The 15,353-nt window shown below is 39.6% G+C and overlaps 1 protein-coding gene across 1 annotated transcript in view; it reads left to right on the top strand.

The window, feature by feature from the left end:
- The window catches only part of RXFP1 (relaxin/insulin like family peptide receptor 1), a 120,023-nt gene that overhangs the window by 73,152 nt on the left and 31,518 nt on the right, over nucleotides 1-15,353 (top strand). Inside the window, exons 5-9 of the mRNA XM_023516044.1 lie at nucleotides 1,902-1,973; nucleotides 5,904-5,975; nucleotides 11,637-11,708; nucleotides 11,799-11,870; nucleotides 14,247-14,321. Of these exons, the coding sequence (XP_023371812.1) occupies nucleotides 1,902-1,973; nucleotides 5,904-5,975; nucleotides 11,637-11,708; nucleotides 11,799-11,870; nucleotides 14,247-14,321 (363 nt within the window). The remainder of the gene's footprint in view (nucleotides 1-1,901; nucleotides 1,974-5,903; nucleotides 5,976-11,636; nucleotides 11,709-11,798; nucleotides 11,871-14,246; nucleotides 14,322-15,353) is intronic.

The raw sequence follows: 15,353 nt of genomic DNA on the forward strand, positions 1-15,353 counted from the left end.
AGGTCTACTTTTAGTTCCTTGAGTATTCTCCAAACTTCTTTCAAAAAAGGTCGTATTAGCTTGCATTCCCACCAGCAGTGTAGAAGCGTTCCCTTCTCTCTGCATCCATGCCAGCATCTGTAGTTTTGGGATTTTGTGATGTGGGCTAATCTTACTGGAGTTAGCTAATAACTCAAAGTGGTTTTGATTTGCATTTCTCTGATGATTAAGGAGGATGAGCGTTTTTTTCATGCGTTTGTAGGCCGTGTGCTTGTCTTCATCAGAGAAGTTTCTGTTCAAGTCTCTTGCCCAAACATAGAAATGGGGTTATTTATTGTTTTCTTATTGATTAGTTTGAGTTCTCCGTAGATGCTAGTTATCAGACCTTTGTCAGAAGCATAACCTGCAAAAATCTTCTCCCATTCTGAAGCTTGTCTGTTTGCTTTACTTACTGTGCTCTTGGCTGTGCAGAAGCTTTTTAGTTTGATTAGATCTCAGTAATGGATTTTGGTATTGCTTCAATTGCCCAGGGGGTCCCCCTCATGAAATATTCTCCCAGGCTGATTTCTTCAAGTGTTTTCCCTGCACTCTCTTAATATTTTCATAGTTTCATGTCTTAAGTTTAACTCTTTTATCCAGTGAGAATCAATTTTTGTTAATGGTGAAAGGTGGGGGTCTAGTTTCAGTCTTCTACAGGTCACCAGCCAGTTCACCCACAACTATTTGTTAAATAGGGAGTCTTCCCCCCACTGAATATTTCTGATAGGTTTGTCGAAGATCAAATGATGATAAGTAGCTAGGTTCATCTCTTGGTTCTCTATTCTGTTCCATAAATCTACTGCTCTGTTTTTGTGCCAGTACCATGCTGTTTTGAAAACTATAGATTTATAGTATAGCCTAAAGTCTGGTAATGTGATACCTCCTGATTTGTTCTTATTTCTGAGTAATGTATTTGCTATTTGAGGTAAAAAACTATTTTCTTCAAGAATTCATTACCAAGTTTAAGCAACATTAGTCCAAAATCTAAATATTGTTAGTGCTTTTTGTATGACACTGTTTTAACCTGAGTTAAACTTCAGATGATTCTGTCTGTTGCTGATTTATTAATAATTATCAGATCGTTACTAATGATAGTATTAAAAATAGCATCATATTGTTGGATATCATCTAATCCAAATCCTTCCTTTCATAGATGAATAAACTAACTTGGGAAGGAGATGTGTAGTTCATGCGAGGGACCCAACCACAGTGGTTTGGGGTTTTTTCTTGGCTGGCTTATTTTGTTTTTATTATATTACATTGCTTTTAAAAGGTTAGGACATTTCCAATACCACCACAATTTTGTGTATCAGGTCTGTGTCAAACTGTTTATTAAACTGTACATAATACAGGTAAAAATCGTTCTATACAACTTGCTGGGAACTAAAATGGGATCGCTTATTAAATAAAAATGGTTCAATTATACGCACCAAGAGTTTTCTTCATAACTACTTTTAAGGTACTAGAATATGAGCAGTGAAATATTGAGAAATATAGTACTATTCAAGCTCTTGAGTGTGTTTTTAAAAGAAAACACTGTTTTTGTTGCCTATCAAAAACTGAGATGTCTTCTAATCTTTGTTAAATAAAATAGAAAAGAACATAACTGAAAATCCATTTTCCCAGGTTTATTATTTGCAAAATCTTTCGTCAGAATTACAATGCTGTAATCTAAATTTAAAGACAAATGACTATCTTCCACAATACAAAATCAACAGTTAAACCTAGTTCAGATGATGCTATAAATAGGAAAGTGACATCATGATATAAAATGTTCCCAGACAGCTATTGCTGAGATAAATAGTTTGTAATTATCCACATTGTTATAGTCGAAAAGCAAAGAAAAAAACAACTTTAAGGACCAAAATGTACTTTTATTTCAGGTCACTTCAGTGGAACTTATTAAGAAAGCTTCCTCCTAATGGCTTCAAGAATTACCATGATCTTCAGAAATTGTAAGAAAAAAATTAATACTGGTATTAAAACAAAATCGCATTTTGGGGGGCATATCGGTTTTTTTCCCATTTCTGTGAAAACCAACCCTAGCCCACTGCTAATTCTCTTCAGGGAATTATTTAGCTGGAGATTTCCAGGTAACACTTTTTCTGAGTCGTAGAAGCCATTCCAGAAAAGTCTCAAATATCTATTACCAAAGAAGCAGGCGCAGGTGTGCTGGGAATCCTCCTATTACACTACCCGAAATGGAAATACTCAGGAGCTTTTACTCTGGGCTTTATTCTAGCACATAACACCTCAGTGCTTATCTGAGAGAAAAATGTAATGGGCTTCTGCCAGATCTGCCATCCAGATTAGATAGTGAAGCATTTTCTTCCAAATGCTTTCAAATTCAGTTTCTACCTGAGATAGCAAGTTATTGTGCTTTGAAACCTCTGAGCATGTTGCTTTGGGGATTTGATCCCATTTTCACATCTGCCTGCTCGGTTGGGTTTTGTTTTGGCCTTGAGTAGTAACTGACTACCTTCCTTCCTCTTAGGGCTATACATGTACTCTCAAATATCCACAATGTGCCCAGTGATGTTTACCTGTTATTTAGGTCAACTTTGAGACTAAAGTATTATCATCATATGCTTGAATTGTTAGGTTTAGATACCCTGTACCTAAATCACACTGGCCAGAAAACATCTCACAATGCCTTCAGGGTGGTGGGGGGAGGTTGTTTTGTTTTTTCTTTTTGAGACAGTGCTTCACTCTGCTGCTGAGGCTAGAGTGCTGCAGCATCAGGCTAGCTCACAGCAACTTCAAACTCCTGGGTTCAAGTGATCCTCCTGCCTCAGCCTCTCAAGTAGCTGGGACTACAGATACGTACCAGGACAGTCAGCTAATTTTTCTATTTTTAGTAGAGATGGGGTCTCATTCTTGATCAGGCTGGTCTCAAACTCAAGGGATGCTCCCTCCTTGGCCTCCCAAAGTGCTAGGATTATAGGTATGAGCTACTGTGGCCAGCCCAGAATTCCTTGTTTTATTTTCAGATCTGTATACATTTTAGTTTTAGTTTTACACTAGATAAACTTGACAAATACACATTTTTTTAAGATAAAAGATGGAAATATTACAGAATCACAAGAAAAATCAACTTATCTCATTCAATGAAATGCTTTAAAAACCCAGATCATCCGCAGAAAAATATATTTCATATTTGAAAATAAAAATTCTAATGACTTTTCAGAACTTCTTTCTGAACGTTTAGCTATCAAAAGAGAAGAAAATTTCAAAATTAAGCCTGATACAAAAACTTCAAGAGGATACCTCCTTATTCTGTTTTCAGGAGTTCGAAAATAGAAGGTGGAATAAGTTTTACAATCTATAAATTCTGAAGTCTGAGGGATTTTTCTGATCTCTAGCATCATCCTAAGTCCATATTATTTAAAGCAATTAGACTACAAATCTAAATATCAAACTTCAGGTTTATATAACACAATAATTTAGCATTTTTGCACAATAGTTGTCAAATTCATTCTTGAATGGTCAATTTGTTCCAAGTAAACAATATGATCCAAATAGCCTAATTACAGAAAAATTTCTAATTGGTTATCAAAGTATACCTTGGCCTAACCTCAAGGCAATGTAATCTATTTCCACAGAAGCAAAGACATGTTGAAGTCTTTCTGTGTATAAGTAAGAAAGTTGCATTACCTGCTACCTGGATGGGCCCACAGCATGTCATGAAAATTTTCAAATGCACAATAAACTTCATAACATTTCACAACCATAATTAGCTTTTCTTGCATATAGGAAATATAGGGAATCCCTTTTAGTCGAAATTGCTAATTAACTGAAAGTTCATTTATCTATGAGGTCTGCCAATGAAGTTCAGGAACTTGTCCTAGAAAAAGTGCTACTACACACCTCACTGCTGAATATCACTATGGTCACCTTTGAAGCACTCCGCTTGGGAAGCTGTGCACGAAAGCCAGCACCCAGACCACCCCTCAAAGCAGTTTTTCCAGGATGAGTTCATGAACTTAATTGTCTGACCTTGTATTTCTCCTTTGTTGTTCTTAAAATTTATAACAAGTTATATATCAACTGCAGGACACCTTAAAGGTCAATGGTGATCTGCACTCTGACCAAGAAGGCAGGTTTGCAGCCCATTCTTACCACTCATTCCCCACAAGCTGGGGCGAGCACAAGAAGTGCAAAGCTTTTTGGGGTCCCTATGATGCAATAGCTGGGGCTGTGGTACCCACTTCCTCTGACCTCTGGTTAACTCCAGGTAAAGCCTTCAGGGATAAATACTTCACTTAACTGTGTCAGCCTGCATTCTTGTCTTGGCTTCTAATCTAATCTCTATTCTTTTTGTCCTGATTCTTTTTATTCATATTTTTCTCCTTTGCCATTTAAACTCCTTATAAATTGCATCAACTTTTTTTGGAACAAAACTTGGGGTCTCAAATTAATAAGATTAAAGTTGGTTTGCTTGGTGGATTTGTGATTAAAATGGACTATACTTTGAGACATTAAAGATGTCATATGCTTGTATTTCTGCCAGCACTGTGTTGGACACCGACAAATTTGAAGAATTATAGCAGGAGGCTCGGTGCCTGTGGCTCAAGTAGCTAAGGTGCCAGTCACATACACCTGAGCTGGCGAGTTCAAATCCAGCCTGGGTCTGCCAAACAACAATGACAGCTGCAACCAAAAAATAACTGAGCATTGTGGCAGACACCTGTAGTCCCAGCTACTTGGGAGGCAGAAGCAGGAGAATTGCTTGAGCCCAGGAGTTGGAGGTTGCTGTGAGCTGTGATGCCATAGCACTCTACCCAGGGTGACAGCTTGAGGCTCTGTTTAAGAAAAAAAAAAAGATTCCTCTATTAGGTATATATCCAGAAGACCAAAAATCACATTACAACAAAGATATTTGTACCAGAATGTTTATTGCAGCCCAATTCATAATTGCTAAATCATGGAAGAAGCCCAAGTACCCATCGACCCACAAATGGATCAATAAATTGTGGTATATGTACACCATGGAATATTATGCAGCCTTAAAGAAAGATGGAGACTTTACTTCTTACATGTTTACATGGATGGAGCTGGAACATATTCTTCTTAGCAAAGCATCTCAAGAATGGAAGAAAAAGTACCCAATGTACACAGCCCTACTATGAAACTAGTTTATAGCTTTCATAGGAAAGCAATAGCCCAATTATAGCCCAAGAATACGGGGACGGGGGAGAAGAGGGGGAGGGAGGGGGAGGATGAGTGGTGGGAGGGTGATTGGTGGGATCACACCTATGGTCCATCTTACAAAGGTACATGTGAATCTTTCTAAATGCAGAATATAAATGTCTTAACACAATAACTAAGAAAATGCCATGAAGACTATGTTAATCAGTTTGGTGAAAATATTTCAAATGGTATATAAAACCAGCACACTGTACCCCATGACTGCATTAATGTATACAGCTATGATTTAATTAAAAAATAATAAAATTTAAAAAAATTATAGCAGGAAATGGTCAAAGGTCTGACTTCCAGGCCTGTCTAATTAGTGAGTGCTTTGCTATGTGTGAAATTTTTATCCCTAGTAAACTATTATCTGTTTATCTCTATGATTAGAATTTCTAAATAAAAACCAGCCTAATTATGCATGAATTTAACAGCCAAATAAAGTGACATGGTATCTAGCATAGCTAAATTATTCCACATGATCACCTTTTTCAATTTTTAATTGTTTAAATTATCCTAAAATATACATAATATAAAAATTTCCATCTTATTTGTTTTTAAGTGCATATTCTGAGACATTAAGTACATTCACCTTATTGTGCTATTACCATCGTCCATCTACAGATCTCTTTTCACTTTGCAGAGCTAAAACTCTGTTTCATTGTGGTTTTCTTTCTTAATAATCATTTTCACAGGTGCCTGCAAAACAATAAAATTAGATCCGTATCCATCTATGCTTTCAGAGGACTGTACAGCCTTAATAAACTGTAAGTACCACTTGCCCATTCCATAGTGGTCTGGCAGCCTGGCCCCTTGCAGTCCAGACTATCCTCCCACCCACAGTAAGGCCAAGGAGATGGGAGCGAGTGGAGCTGAAGGGACAGGACTGTGTCATGGTGAAGAGCCTGGGATTTCCGGTCAGACAGGCTTCAGTCTGAGTCCTAAGTGTATCACTTGCTAGATGTGTGACCTTGAGTGATTTGTTTTCCTCTCTGGGTATCCATTTTCTCTACCATAAAACACAAATTATAATAGTTCCCACCTCAGTGTCGTTGTAAGGAGCAAATGAGAAGCTCCATGGGAAGCATTGGCTACACTGTGCCTGGCACAGGATAAGAACTTCTCTCCATCCTCTGTGGCGACAGAAGTGAGGATGGAAAGAACTTAGTCAAAGACAGAAAGCCTGATAAGATTTGTGAAGAAGAAATAAAACCCCAGAGGCTTCCCCCATTCATGTTTTTCTTTTTTCACTAATCCCACTTATATGAATATATAAATACTGTAAGGTTAAAAAAAAAATTGGAGGGTGGTGCCTGTGGCTCAGTGGGTAGGGCACCAGCCCCATGTACTGAGGGTGGCAGGTTCAAACCTGGCCCCAGACAAACTGCAACAAAAGATAGCCAGGTTTTCTGGTGGGGTGCCTGTAGTCCCAGCTACTTGGGAGGCTGAGGCAAGAGAATCACCTAAGCCCAGGGGTTGGAGGTTGCTGTGAGCTATGATGCCACAGCACTCTACTGAGGGCAATAAAGTCAGACTCTGTCTCAAAAAAAAAAAAAATCTCTTGTGGTAAACGATGCATACTATACAATTTCCCATGAGTGTACATAGCAGTGGCATTAAGTGTGTTCACACTGTGGATGAGAGACCTGTGGGAAGAGTGGGGGGGGAGATGATTGGTGGAAGGAGGGAGAGAATTTGGTAGGATCTCGTCTAATGTGCACAATGCAAGGGTACGTTTCAAAATAATTAAGAGTAAATTATAAATGTCTTACCACAAAAAATAGGTAAGTGAGGTAGTGGTTATTTTAATCAGTTTGATTTAGGCATTCTACATTGTAAAATCATCACATCGTACCCCATAAATATATACAGTTATGGTTTAATAAAAAATTAAATTAAAAAAAAAGAAAGATCTATGGAGGGAGGGTGATGATAGTAGCATCACTATGTGAATGTGCTTAATGCATCTGAATATACACTTAAAAATGGTTAAGATGAGGGCAGGGCATGGTGGCTCACGCCTGTAATCCTAGCACTCTGGAAGGGCAAGGTGGGGAGATTGCCTGAGTTCACAGGTTCGAGACAAGCAAGAGCAAGAGCGATACCCCACCTCGAAAAAAACTAGCCAGACCTTGTGGAGGGCACCTGTAATCTTAGCTACTTGGGAGGCTGAGGCAAGAGAATCACTTGAGCCCAAGTTTTTGAGGTTGCTGGGAGCTATGGTGCCACAACACTCTACCAAGGGCAAAAAAGTGAGACTTTGTGTCAAAAAAAAAATTAGTTAAGATGGTAAATTTTATATGTCTACTTTATTACCGTTTTAAACATTGAAAATATGTGAAAAGGTTTAACCACCATCACCATCCACCTCCAGAACTTTTTCATCTTCCCCAAATGATACTCCGTACCTGTTAAATAAATTATAACACCTCATTTCCTCCCCTCCCCCATCTTATTTTCTGTATCTATGAACTGACTCCTCTGAGTGCCTCGTACAAGCAGAATCATAAAGTATTTGTCCTTGTGTATCCGACCGTCTTCTCTTGGCCCGCGGTCTTCACTGTTCATCGGTGCTGTTGCATGTGTCAGAATTTCTTCCTTTTCAAGGCTGACTACTATCCCACTGCGGCATTTCATGCTACGTTTTATTTATCCGTCTCTCCGTCCATGGACATTTGGGTTGTTTCCGCTTTTGGCTGTTGTGGGTAATTCTGCTGTTAACGTGAGAGAGCAAGTATCTGTTTGCGTTTCTGCTTCAATTCTTTCAGGTGTATACCCAGAAGTGGGATTTCTGGTCGTATGGTAACTGTACATTTGGTTTTGGGTTTTGTTTTGTTTTGTTTTGTTTTTGGAGGAACTACCACACTGGTTTCCATAGCAGCTGCATTATGTTGCTTTTCAACCAGCACTGCATACGTGCTCCAATTTCTCCACATCCTCACCAATACTTGCTATTTTCTGGTCTGGATTTTCTGTTTGTTTGGTTGATTTAACAATAACTATCCCAATGGGTATGAATTTGTATCTTATTGTGCTTAAGAGCAAAGCTTTTTAAAATAGGTTTTGTCAAAGTTCCATTTAATTGAATTCTACCAAGTAGCCTCCTAGAAGAGGTAATTGAAAGGAAATTGTGGATAACCCCAAATCATGTACATATATAACGCCCTGTATTTCCATTTCTGTCCATTTGTTTTCTATCTTATCCCATGATCTATCCTAACCCAAGAAAATCATTCCAGTCTGATTTTTAGCTTGTGTTATGGAGTTTGGGGCTGAGCCAAAAAGATCACTAGTAATTTACTAGCAAGACACAAGAAGGCCGCGGGAGACGCACAGCCTCGGCAGTAACCGTTTCCCTCCTGCCCCCTTCGGACCCATCCCTGCTCGTGGTGTCTTAGCAAACGACCCACAGTCAGTGATGGGCTCACTCTCCTGAGTATCTTTCTCCCCATGAGTCTTGTCAAATCTCCCTAAACAGCATCTGCTTGGTTTAATGTGCAGTAGATGTGAGGGAGATCTTGACAGGTAGCACAGAACTGGAGCGTAATCTAAAGGTTCCCTCCATCTCTTTCACTGCTGTTGTTTGATTTGGGGGGGGGGGTGTGAAGTTTTTCTTTTTTTTTTTTTTGTTTTTTGCTTTGTTTTGTTGTTGAGGCAAAGTCTCCCTCTCACCCTGGGCTGGAAGGCCATGGCTTCAGCCTAGCTCACAGCAACCTCGAACTTCTGGGTTCAAGAGATCCTCCTGCCTCAGCCTCCTACCAGTCTCCATATGGAGGGGACTACCATCACCCACCACAACCCCGGGTTAATTTTTTCTATTTTTAATAGAGATGGGGACTTACTCTTGCTTAAACAGGTCTCAAACTGGTGACCTCAAGCAAGTCCCCCAGATGCTTGGATTACAGGCCTGCTGCACCCCGCCCAGCCTTCTTAACCTATTTTTGTATAACTCTGGAATATTGTTTCACCATACTTCCACCACATACTTCTAGTTTTTTCATAAATAACCATAAGACACGTGCTTTTCACTCATCCATGGTATTCATTAGGGCGTACAGAGCACAAACACTTCAGACAGACCCCGGGAGGGCCTGGAGGTTAAGCCGGGCGTGCAGCGTGTAAGCGGCTTATCCTCAGCGTTCAGGCCAGGACCGAGCTGTCTCCGGGCAGAGGCTCACACCTCTGTGATCTCTAGAAGCCTGTGATCTAGGTCGGGAAACAACGCCAATGAATATATGACAGCAAATAATGGCCAAAAGGACTTACATCCTAAACCGGTGCTGCTCACACCCAACCTGCTACTACGGTTCACTGAAAGGATGGTCACTGCCCATCTGGGACAGAAGCGCGGCTCTGAGAACTGAAGGGGACGGGGCTGCGCAAAGGAGCACAGGACAAAAGGGGGATCAAAGGCCTTTTTCCTGGGGGTCAGGGTGTGTTGGCTTACTCAAGAACCCCCTGAGGTTTTTCATGGTCAATGTTAAAACTATTTCTTGGCTTTGCACCCATAGCACGATGGTTTAAGGCACCAGCCACATGCACCAAGGCTGGCGAGTTCGAACCCATCCCCGGCCTGCTAAACAACAATGACAACTGCAACAAAAAACAGCCAGGCGTTGTGGGGAGTGCCTGTAGTTGCAGCTACTTGGGAGGCTGAGGCAAGAGAATCACTTAAGCCCAAAAGTTTGAGGTTGCTGAGAGCTGTGTCATCATGGCACTCTACCGAGGGTAACCAAAAAAAAAACACCTATGTCTTACCCCTGCCTGTGCCCCTCTGAGCTCTGGGGTTACAAAGGAGGGCAGGAAGTAGCTCTATCGTGGGGTGTCATCTCTTGCTACCCCTTACACCCTGGTGGGAAAGGGCAGAGTCCTGGCAGGAGGAATTGAATAGGATGTGAACTTCCAGATATGTACAAGTAGAGAAAAGAAAGAAATCAGTGTAACTGTGTAGTGGTGGAAGTGAACTTTGAACTAACTAACACTTGTACATGAACTATAGAGGGGGAAAAGAGGAAGTACATTGGAAGATTCAGAAGCTATTTTATAACTGAGCAGAAAAATATTAAGAAAGAGAAATCGGGGTGGGAAGCATGAGCAGAGACATTGTTATTCAATACAATAAATAATGAACAACAAGTGCTTGCAGCCTGGATGGCCTCAACGGCCACAACAAGCCTAGGAATTAGGGATTGATATCCCGACGTTAGAGTTAGGGAAGCTGAGGTTTATAGGAATTAACTGCTTGCTCAAGGTCACATCACACAGTTAGTTAGTAGAAGAGTCAGGAATCAAACTTTGACCACAGATTTAGTGTGAATGGCCACACTGAGGAGAGTGCGACAGGGATGAGCGTGGCAAGAGGAGGCACCAACGCTAGAGAACAAGGAACTAGTTCACTGAGCAGGAGAGTGGGAAGTAACGCTGGGTAGGCAGGATGGGGTCAGACCCTTCAGCAAGGTCTGCAATGTCCTTTTCTCCTAAACAGCCCTCACTTGCCTCCCAGATTCATCTGTCTGTCCTCACAGCCCTTCAGGGCGAGCCCCCCCTCCCCTCCGAGTTCCCTGCTGCACCCCTCGCCTTGTTATTGTCTCTTGTACAAGCTTTGGGACAAGCTCTTCCCTCTGCCCTTGCTTTGTTTTATGAACTCCATGACTCCTTTCAAGGCTCTTCTCAACTCTGCCTCCTTTTTTTTTTTTTGACACAGAGTCTCACTAGGTCACCTTTGGTAGAGTGCTGTGGCATCACAGCTCACAGCAACCTTAAACTCTTAGGCTTAAGTGATTCTCTTGCCTCAGCCTCCCAAGTAGCTGGGACTACAGGTGCCTGCCACATGCCCGGCTATTATGTTGTTGTAGTTGCTGCTGCTGTCATTGTTGTTTAGCAGAGCCTGGCTAGGTTCGAACCCACTAGCCCCACTGCATGTGGCCGGTGCCCTAACCTCTGAACTACGGGTGCTGTGCCAAGTATGCCTCCTTCTGTGAAGCCTTCCTGTCTCCCGTTGCACTATGCACTGCCTTTTCCTCCCCTAGCAAAGGCAGACGCTTTCTCCTCCGTCATAGCGGAGCAACCATACACCTTACCCATCCCTCTGCTCTCCCACTGTTGCGTGATAACTAGTCTCATGCTGTCTCCCCTCCAGACCCAAAGCCCCTTAAAAAAAGGAACAAACTTAGCATAGTGCCAGAGTAGAAACTCACAACGATTTGATGAATGAGTGAATTGATGAACGTATCAATCAAGTATAGGGAAGTTAAAAGCTAGAGATGATAAGGTAGGTGTCATTAACTCTCAGAAAATCAAAAGCAGGGAAGTGGCATGATGAGAATAATATATAAGAAAACTTAAGATTGGTGATTGTTGTTTTTATTTTCCCTGTTATAAAACGTCCAAAAGGTCCAAATTTGTTGTTGTCATTTATCCTTTTCCAGGTATCTCAGTCATAACCGAATAACTTTCCTGAAGCCGGGTGTTTTTGAAGATCTTCACAGACTAGAATGGCTGTAGGTTCAATTTATGTGACATCTTATAGTATTAGTCTTCAGGCTTTAAAGATATGTAAATGAACTCATTTTTCTTTTCCTGGCTGGCAGGATAATTGAAGATAATCGCCTCAGTCGAATTTCCCCACTAACATTTTACGGACTGAATTCTCTTATTCTTTTGTAAGTATTAAACTAAAACAAATATTTCAACTGAGGGACATTGAAGGAAAAGGGATGAATTAAATTAATGCTTAAATTTAATAACATTACATTTGGAATGTCAAAACCCAAAAAGGCTTGTCAACTAGAAACCATCTCCTAATCATATGCTATGAGGCCATATATAGTTTCAGCAATTTTATAAGATTTCTGTCCTTTAGAATATCAGTCTATCAAATTGAATGTGGTCTCACTATCATACTATTGAAATGTTCTTAAGCACATCACTACTGCCCTAAATACCTCAGACCTTCATAATAAAAACAACTATCACAATAAAGCAACTTCCACAGAATGTTTTGGTTTCCTAATATATGTAAAAATTGTATTTACACTATTACATAGTGTATTAAGTATATAATAGTATTATGTCTAAAAAATATATAGCCTTACTTTAAAATTACTTTATTGCTTAAAAAGTGCTAACAGTCATCTGCGTTTTCACTAAGTCATAATTTTGTTTTTGTTTTTTAATTCCTGGTGGAGGGTTTTGGCTCTGTGTTGACAGCTGCTGATTGATCAGTGTGGTGATTGCTGAAGGCAGGAGTGGTTATGGCAAATGCTTAAAATAAAACAATAATGAAATTTTCTCTATCGATTGATTCTTCCTTTTGTGAAAGATTTCTTTGTAGTGTGCAATGCTGGTCGATAGTATTTTATCTATAATAGAACTTCTTTCAAAACTGGAGTCAATCCTCTCAACTCTACTACTGCTTTATCAACAAAATATATTTAATATTCTAAATTCTTTGTTGTCACTTCAACAACATCAATGGAATCTTTACCAGGAGTAGATTTTTTTCTCAGACAACCATGTTTTTTGCTCATCTGTAACAAGCAACTCCTCATCTGTTCAAGTCTTAAATGATATGGTAGCCATTCAGTCTAATCTTCAGCCCTCACTTCTAATTCTAGTTCTCTTGCTATTTCCAACAAATCTATAGTTCTTTCACTGAAGTCTTGAATCCCTCAACGTCATCCATGAAGGTTGAACTAAACTTCTTCCAAATTCCCCTTAATGCTGACATTTGACCTCCTCCCATGAATCACAAATGTTCTGAGTTGTGTTTATTGTGGTGAACCTTTCCAGAAGGTTTTCAATTTACTTGGTCCAGATCCACCAGAGGAATCACTATCTATAGCAGCTAAAGCAGTGGTTCTTAACTTTCCTAATGCCGTGACCCTTTAACACAGTTCCTCATGTTGTGATGACCCCCAACCATAAAATTATTTTTGTTGCTACTTCATAACTGTAATTTTGCTATGGTTATGAATTGTAAAGTAAATAGCTGATATTAGGCAACCCCTGTGAAAGGGGTCAACAACCCAGAGGTTGAGAACTGCTAAGCTAAAGCCTTACAAAATGTATTTCTTAAATAATAAGACCTAAAGTTCAAAATTACTCTTTGATCCGTGGGCTGCAAAATGAATGTCCTGTTAGCAGAGGAGCATGCAAACAACATTAATCTCCTTATACATCTCCCTCAGAGCTCTTGGGTGACCAGATGCATTGTCAATGAGCAGTGACATTTTGAAAGGAATCCCTCTCTGAGCAGCAGGTCTCAACCACGGGCTTAAAATATTCAGTAAGCCATGCTGTAAACATATGTGCTGTCATCCAGGCTTTGCTCTTCCTCTTATAAGGCACAGGCAGAGTAGATTTAGCATAATGTTTCAGGGCTCTAGAACTTTCAGAACGGTAAATGAGCACTGGCTGCAACTCAAAGTTATCAGTTGCATTAGCCACTCACGAGAGAGTCAGCCTGTCCTTTGAAGCTTGGAAGCCAGGTAGTAACTTCTCCTCCCCAGATATGAAAGTTCTGGATGCTGTCTACAGAGACAGCAAAGTAATACAGAGAAATAAAGTGAGTACATGCTACTGGAGAAACAATATCAGTAACCTCGCTCAACGCAGGGTTACCATGAACCTTCAATATGAAAAAAACAGAATATCTACAAAAAGGCAGTATCTGCAAAATCATAATAAGACAAAGTGCAGTAAGATGAGGAGTGCCTGTATTCATCTGGATAAAGAAATAAAATTCATTTCAAATCACCTCTTCACTACCCATGTGGAAGAGTATAGGCTTTTTTTTTCTTTTATGTATACAAATATGCTTTCTCCATATACTAACTACTATCTGTCAAAATTCTATTACTATCAAGTGCTTAAGTATAATAGGACTTATAGAGAAAAAAATTAGAGAGGGAAGACAATTAACTTAAAAATAATTGGCGTTTGTGGTTTTGTAAGAATAATAATAATTATACCATGTTTGAGTCAAGGTGACAAAAGAGCAAGAAAAATGTGACTGCTTTGGCTTCTTGTCTCTCCAGAGTCCTGATGAATAACGTCCTCCCCCGTCTACCTGATAAGCCTCTTTGCCAGCACATGCCGAGACTACATTGGCTGTAAGTTACTGTACTTTTTTTTTTTAAGAAAACAACTAAATTTTCTGGTTTTGCCTATTTCATTTTGGATGTCAGATTTTTTGTAGTTTTTTAAATGATAAGTTTTTAATATCATATCACATTTCCTCACATTATTTTAGCATGATTTTGATATTAAACATCCCCCATTGTTTAAACTAAATTCCCTAAACTCTCACCAAAATAAAATGTCTCAAAAAAATACTTTAGCGCCTGGAGGAAGAAAGACCAGAGGAATGTCACGGGATCTGTGTAACGGCTCCCTCGTTGCCCCACTGATCTACTCACCTATTAGTCTGGTGCAGTAAGACTAAGCAGGTAGCTGATAGCAGTTTTACTCCTAACTTCTGAAAAATGGGAATATGATATTCAGTATTTATTTTTTGAACGGTTAAGCACAATAGAACATGTTCCATGGAATTTTTTGCACAGTAGCTTTGCTTGTAGCAAAAAGTATCACTCCACTACTCAGATCTCAATTATCCAGTAAACTTGCTTATTGAAAATACAGGTAAAAAAAAAAAAATTAAAGAAATAATCAGGAAGAAAAAGTATCCAATGTACTCAACACTATTATGAAACTAATAGTTAGCTATCTTAGGAAAGCTACAATCCAAATGGAGACCTAGACTACAGGGAAAGGTTGGGGGGGAGGATGGGTGAAGAGAATGATATTGTGGGGATCACGCCTATGATTTATCCTATTAGGGTACATGTGAATTTGTCTAAAGGTTGAATATAAATGTCTTAACACAACAATTATGATAAAGACATGATGGCTATGTTAGCCAGTTGGATGAGAGTTTTCCAAACTGCATATGGAAGCAGCACACTGTATCCTATGATAGAATTAGTGTACACAATTATGATCTAATAAAAAAAAGAAATAATCAAAACAACTATTAAGAAGTTCAATCAATAAACTTCGTGAAAACCCTCGTTGTTCTCTCAATCTGGAAGAAATTCTCAAAAGTCGATTGTTTGATTCCTAAGCTCACAGCATGTTAGCAGGGC

This window comes from Otolemur garnettii, unplaced genomic scaffold (genome assembly GCF_000181295.1).
Source record: "Otolemur garnettii isolate 467f Iridium unplaced genomic scaffold, OtoGar3 scaffold00085, whole genome shotgun sequence".
NCBI classification, from domain to species: domain Eukaryota; kingdom Metazoa; phylum Chordata; class Mammalia; order Primates; family Galagidae; genus Otolemur; species Otolemur garnettii.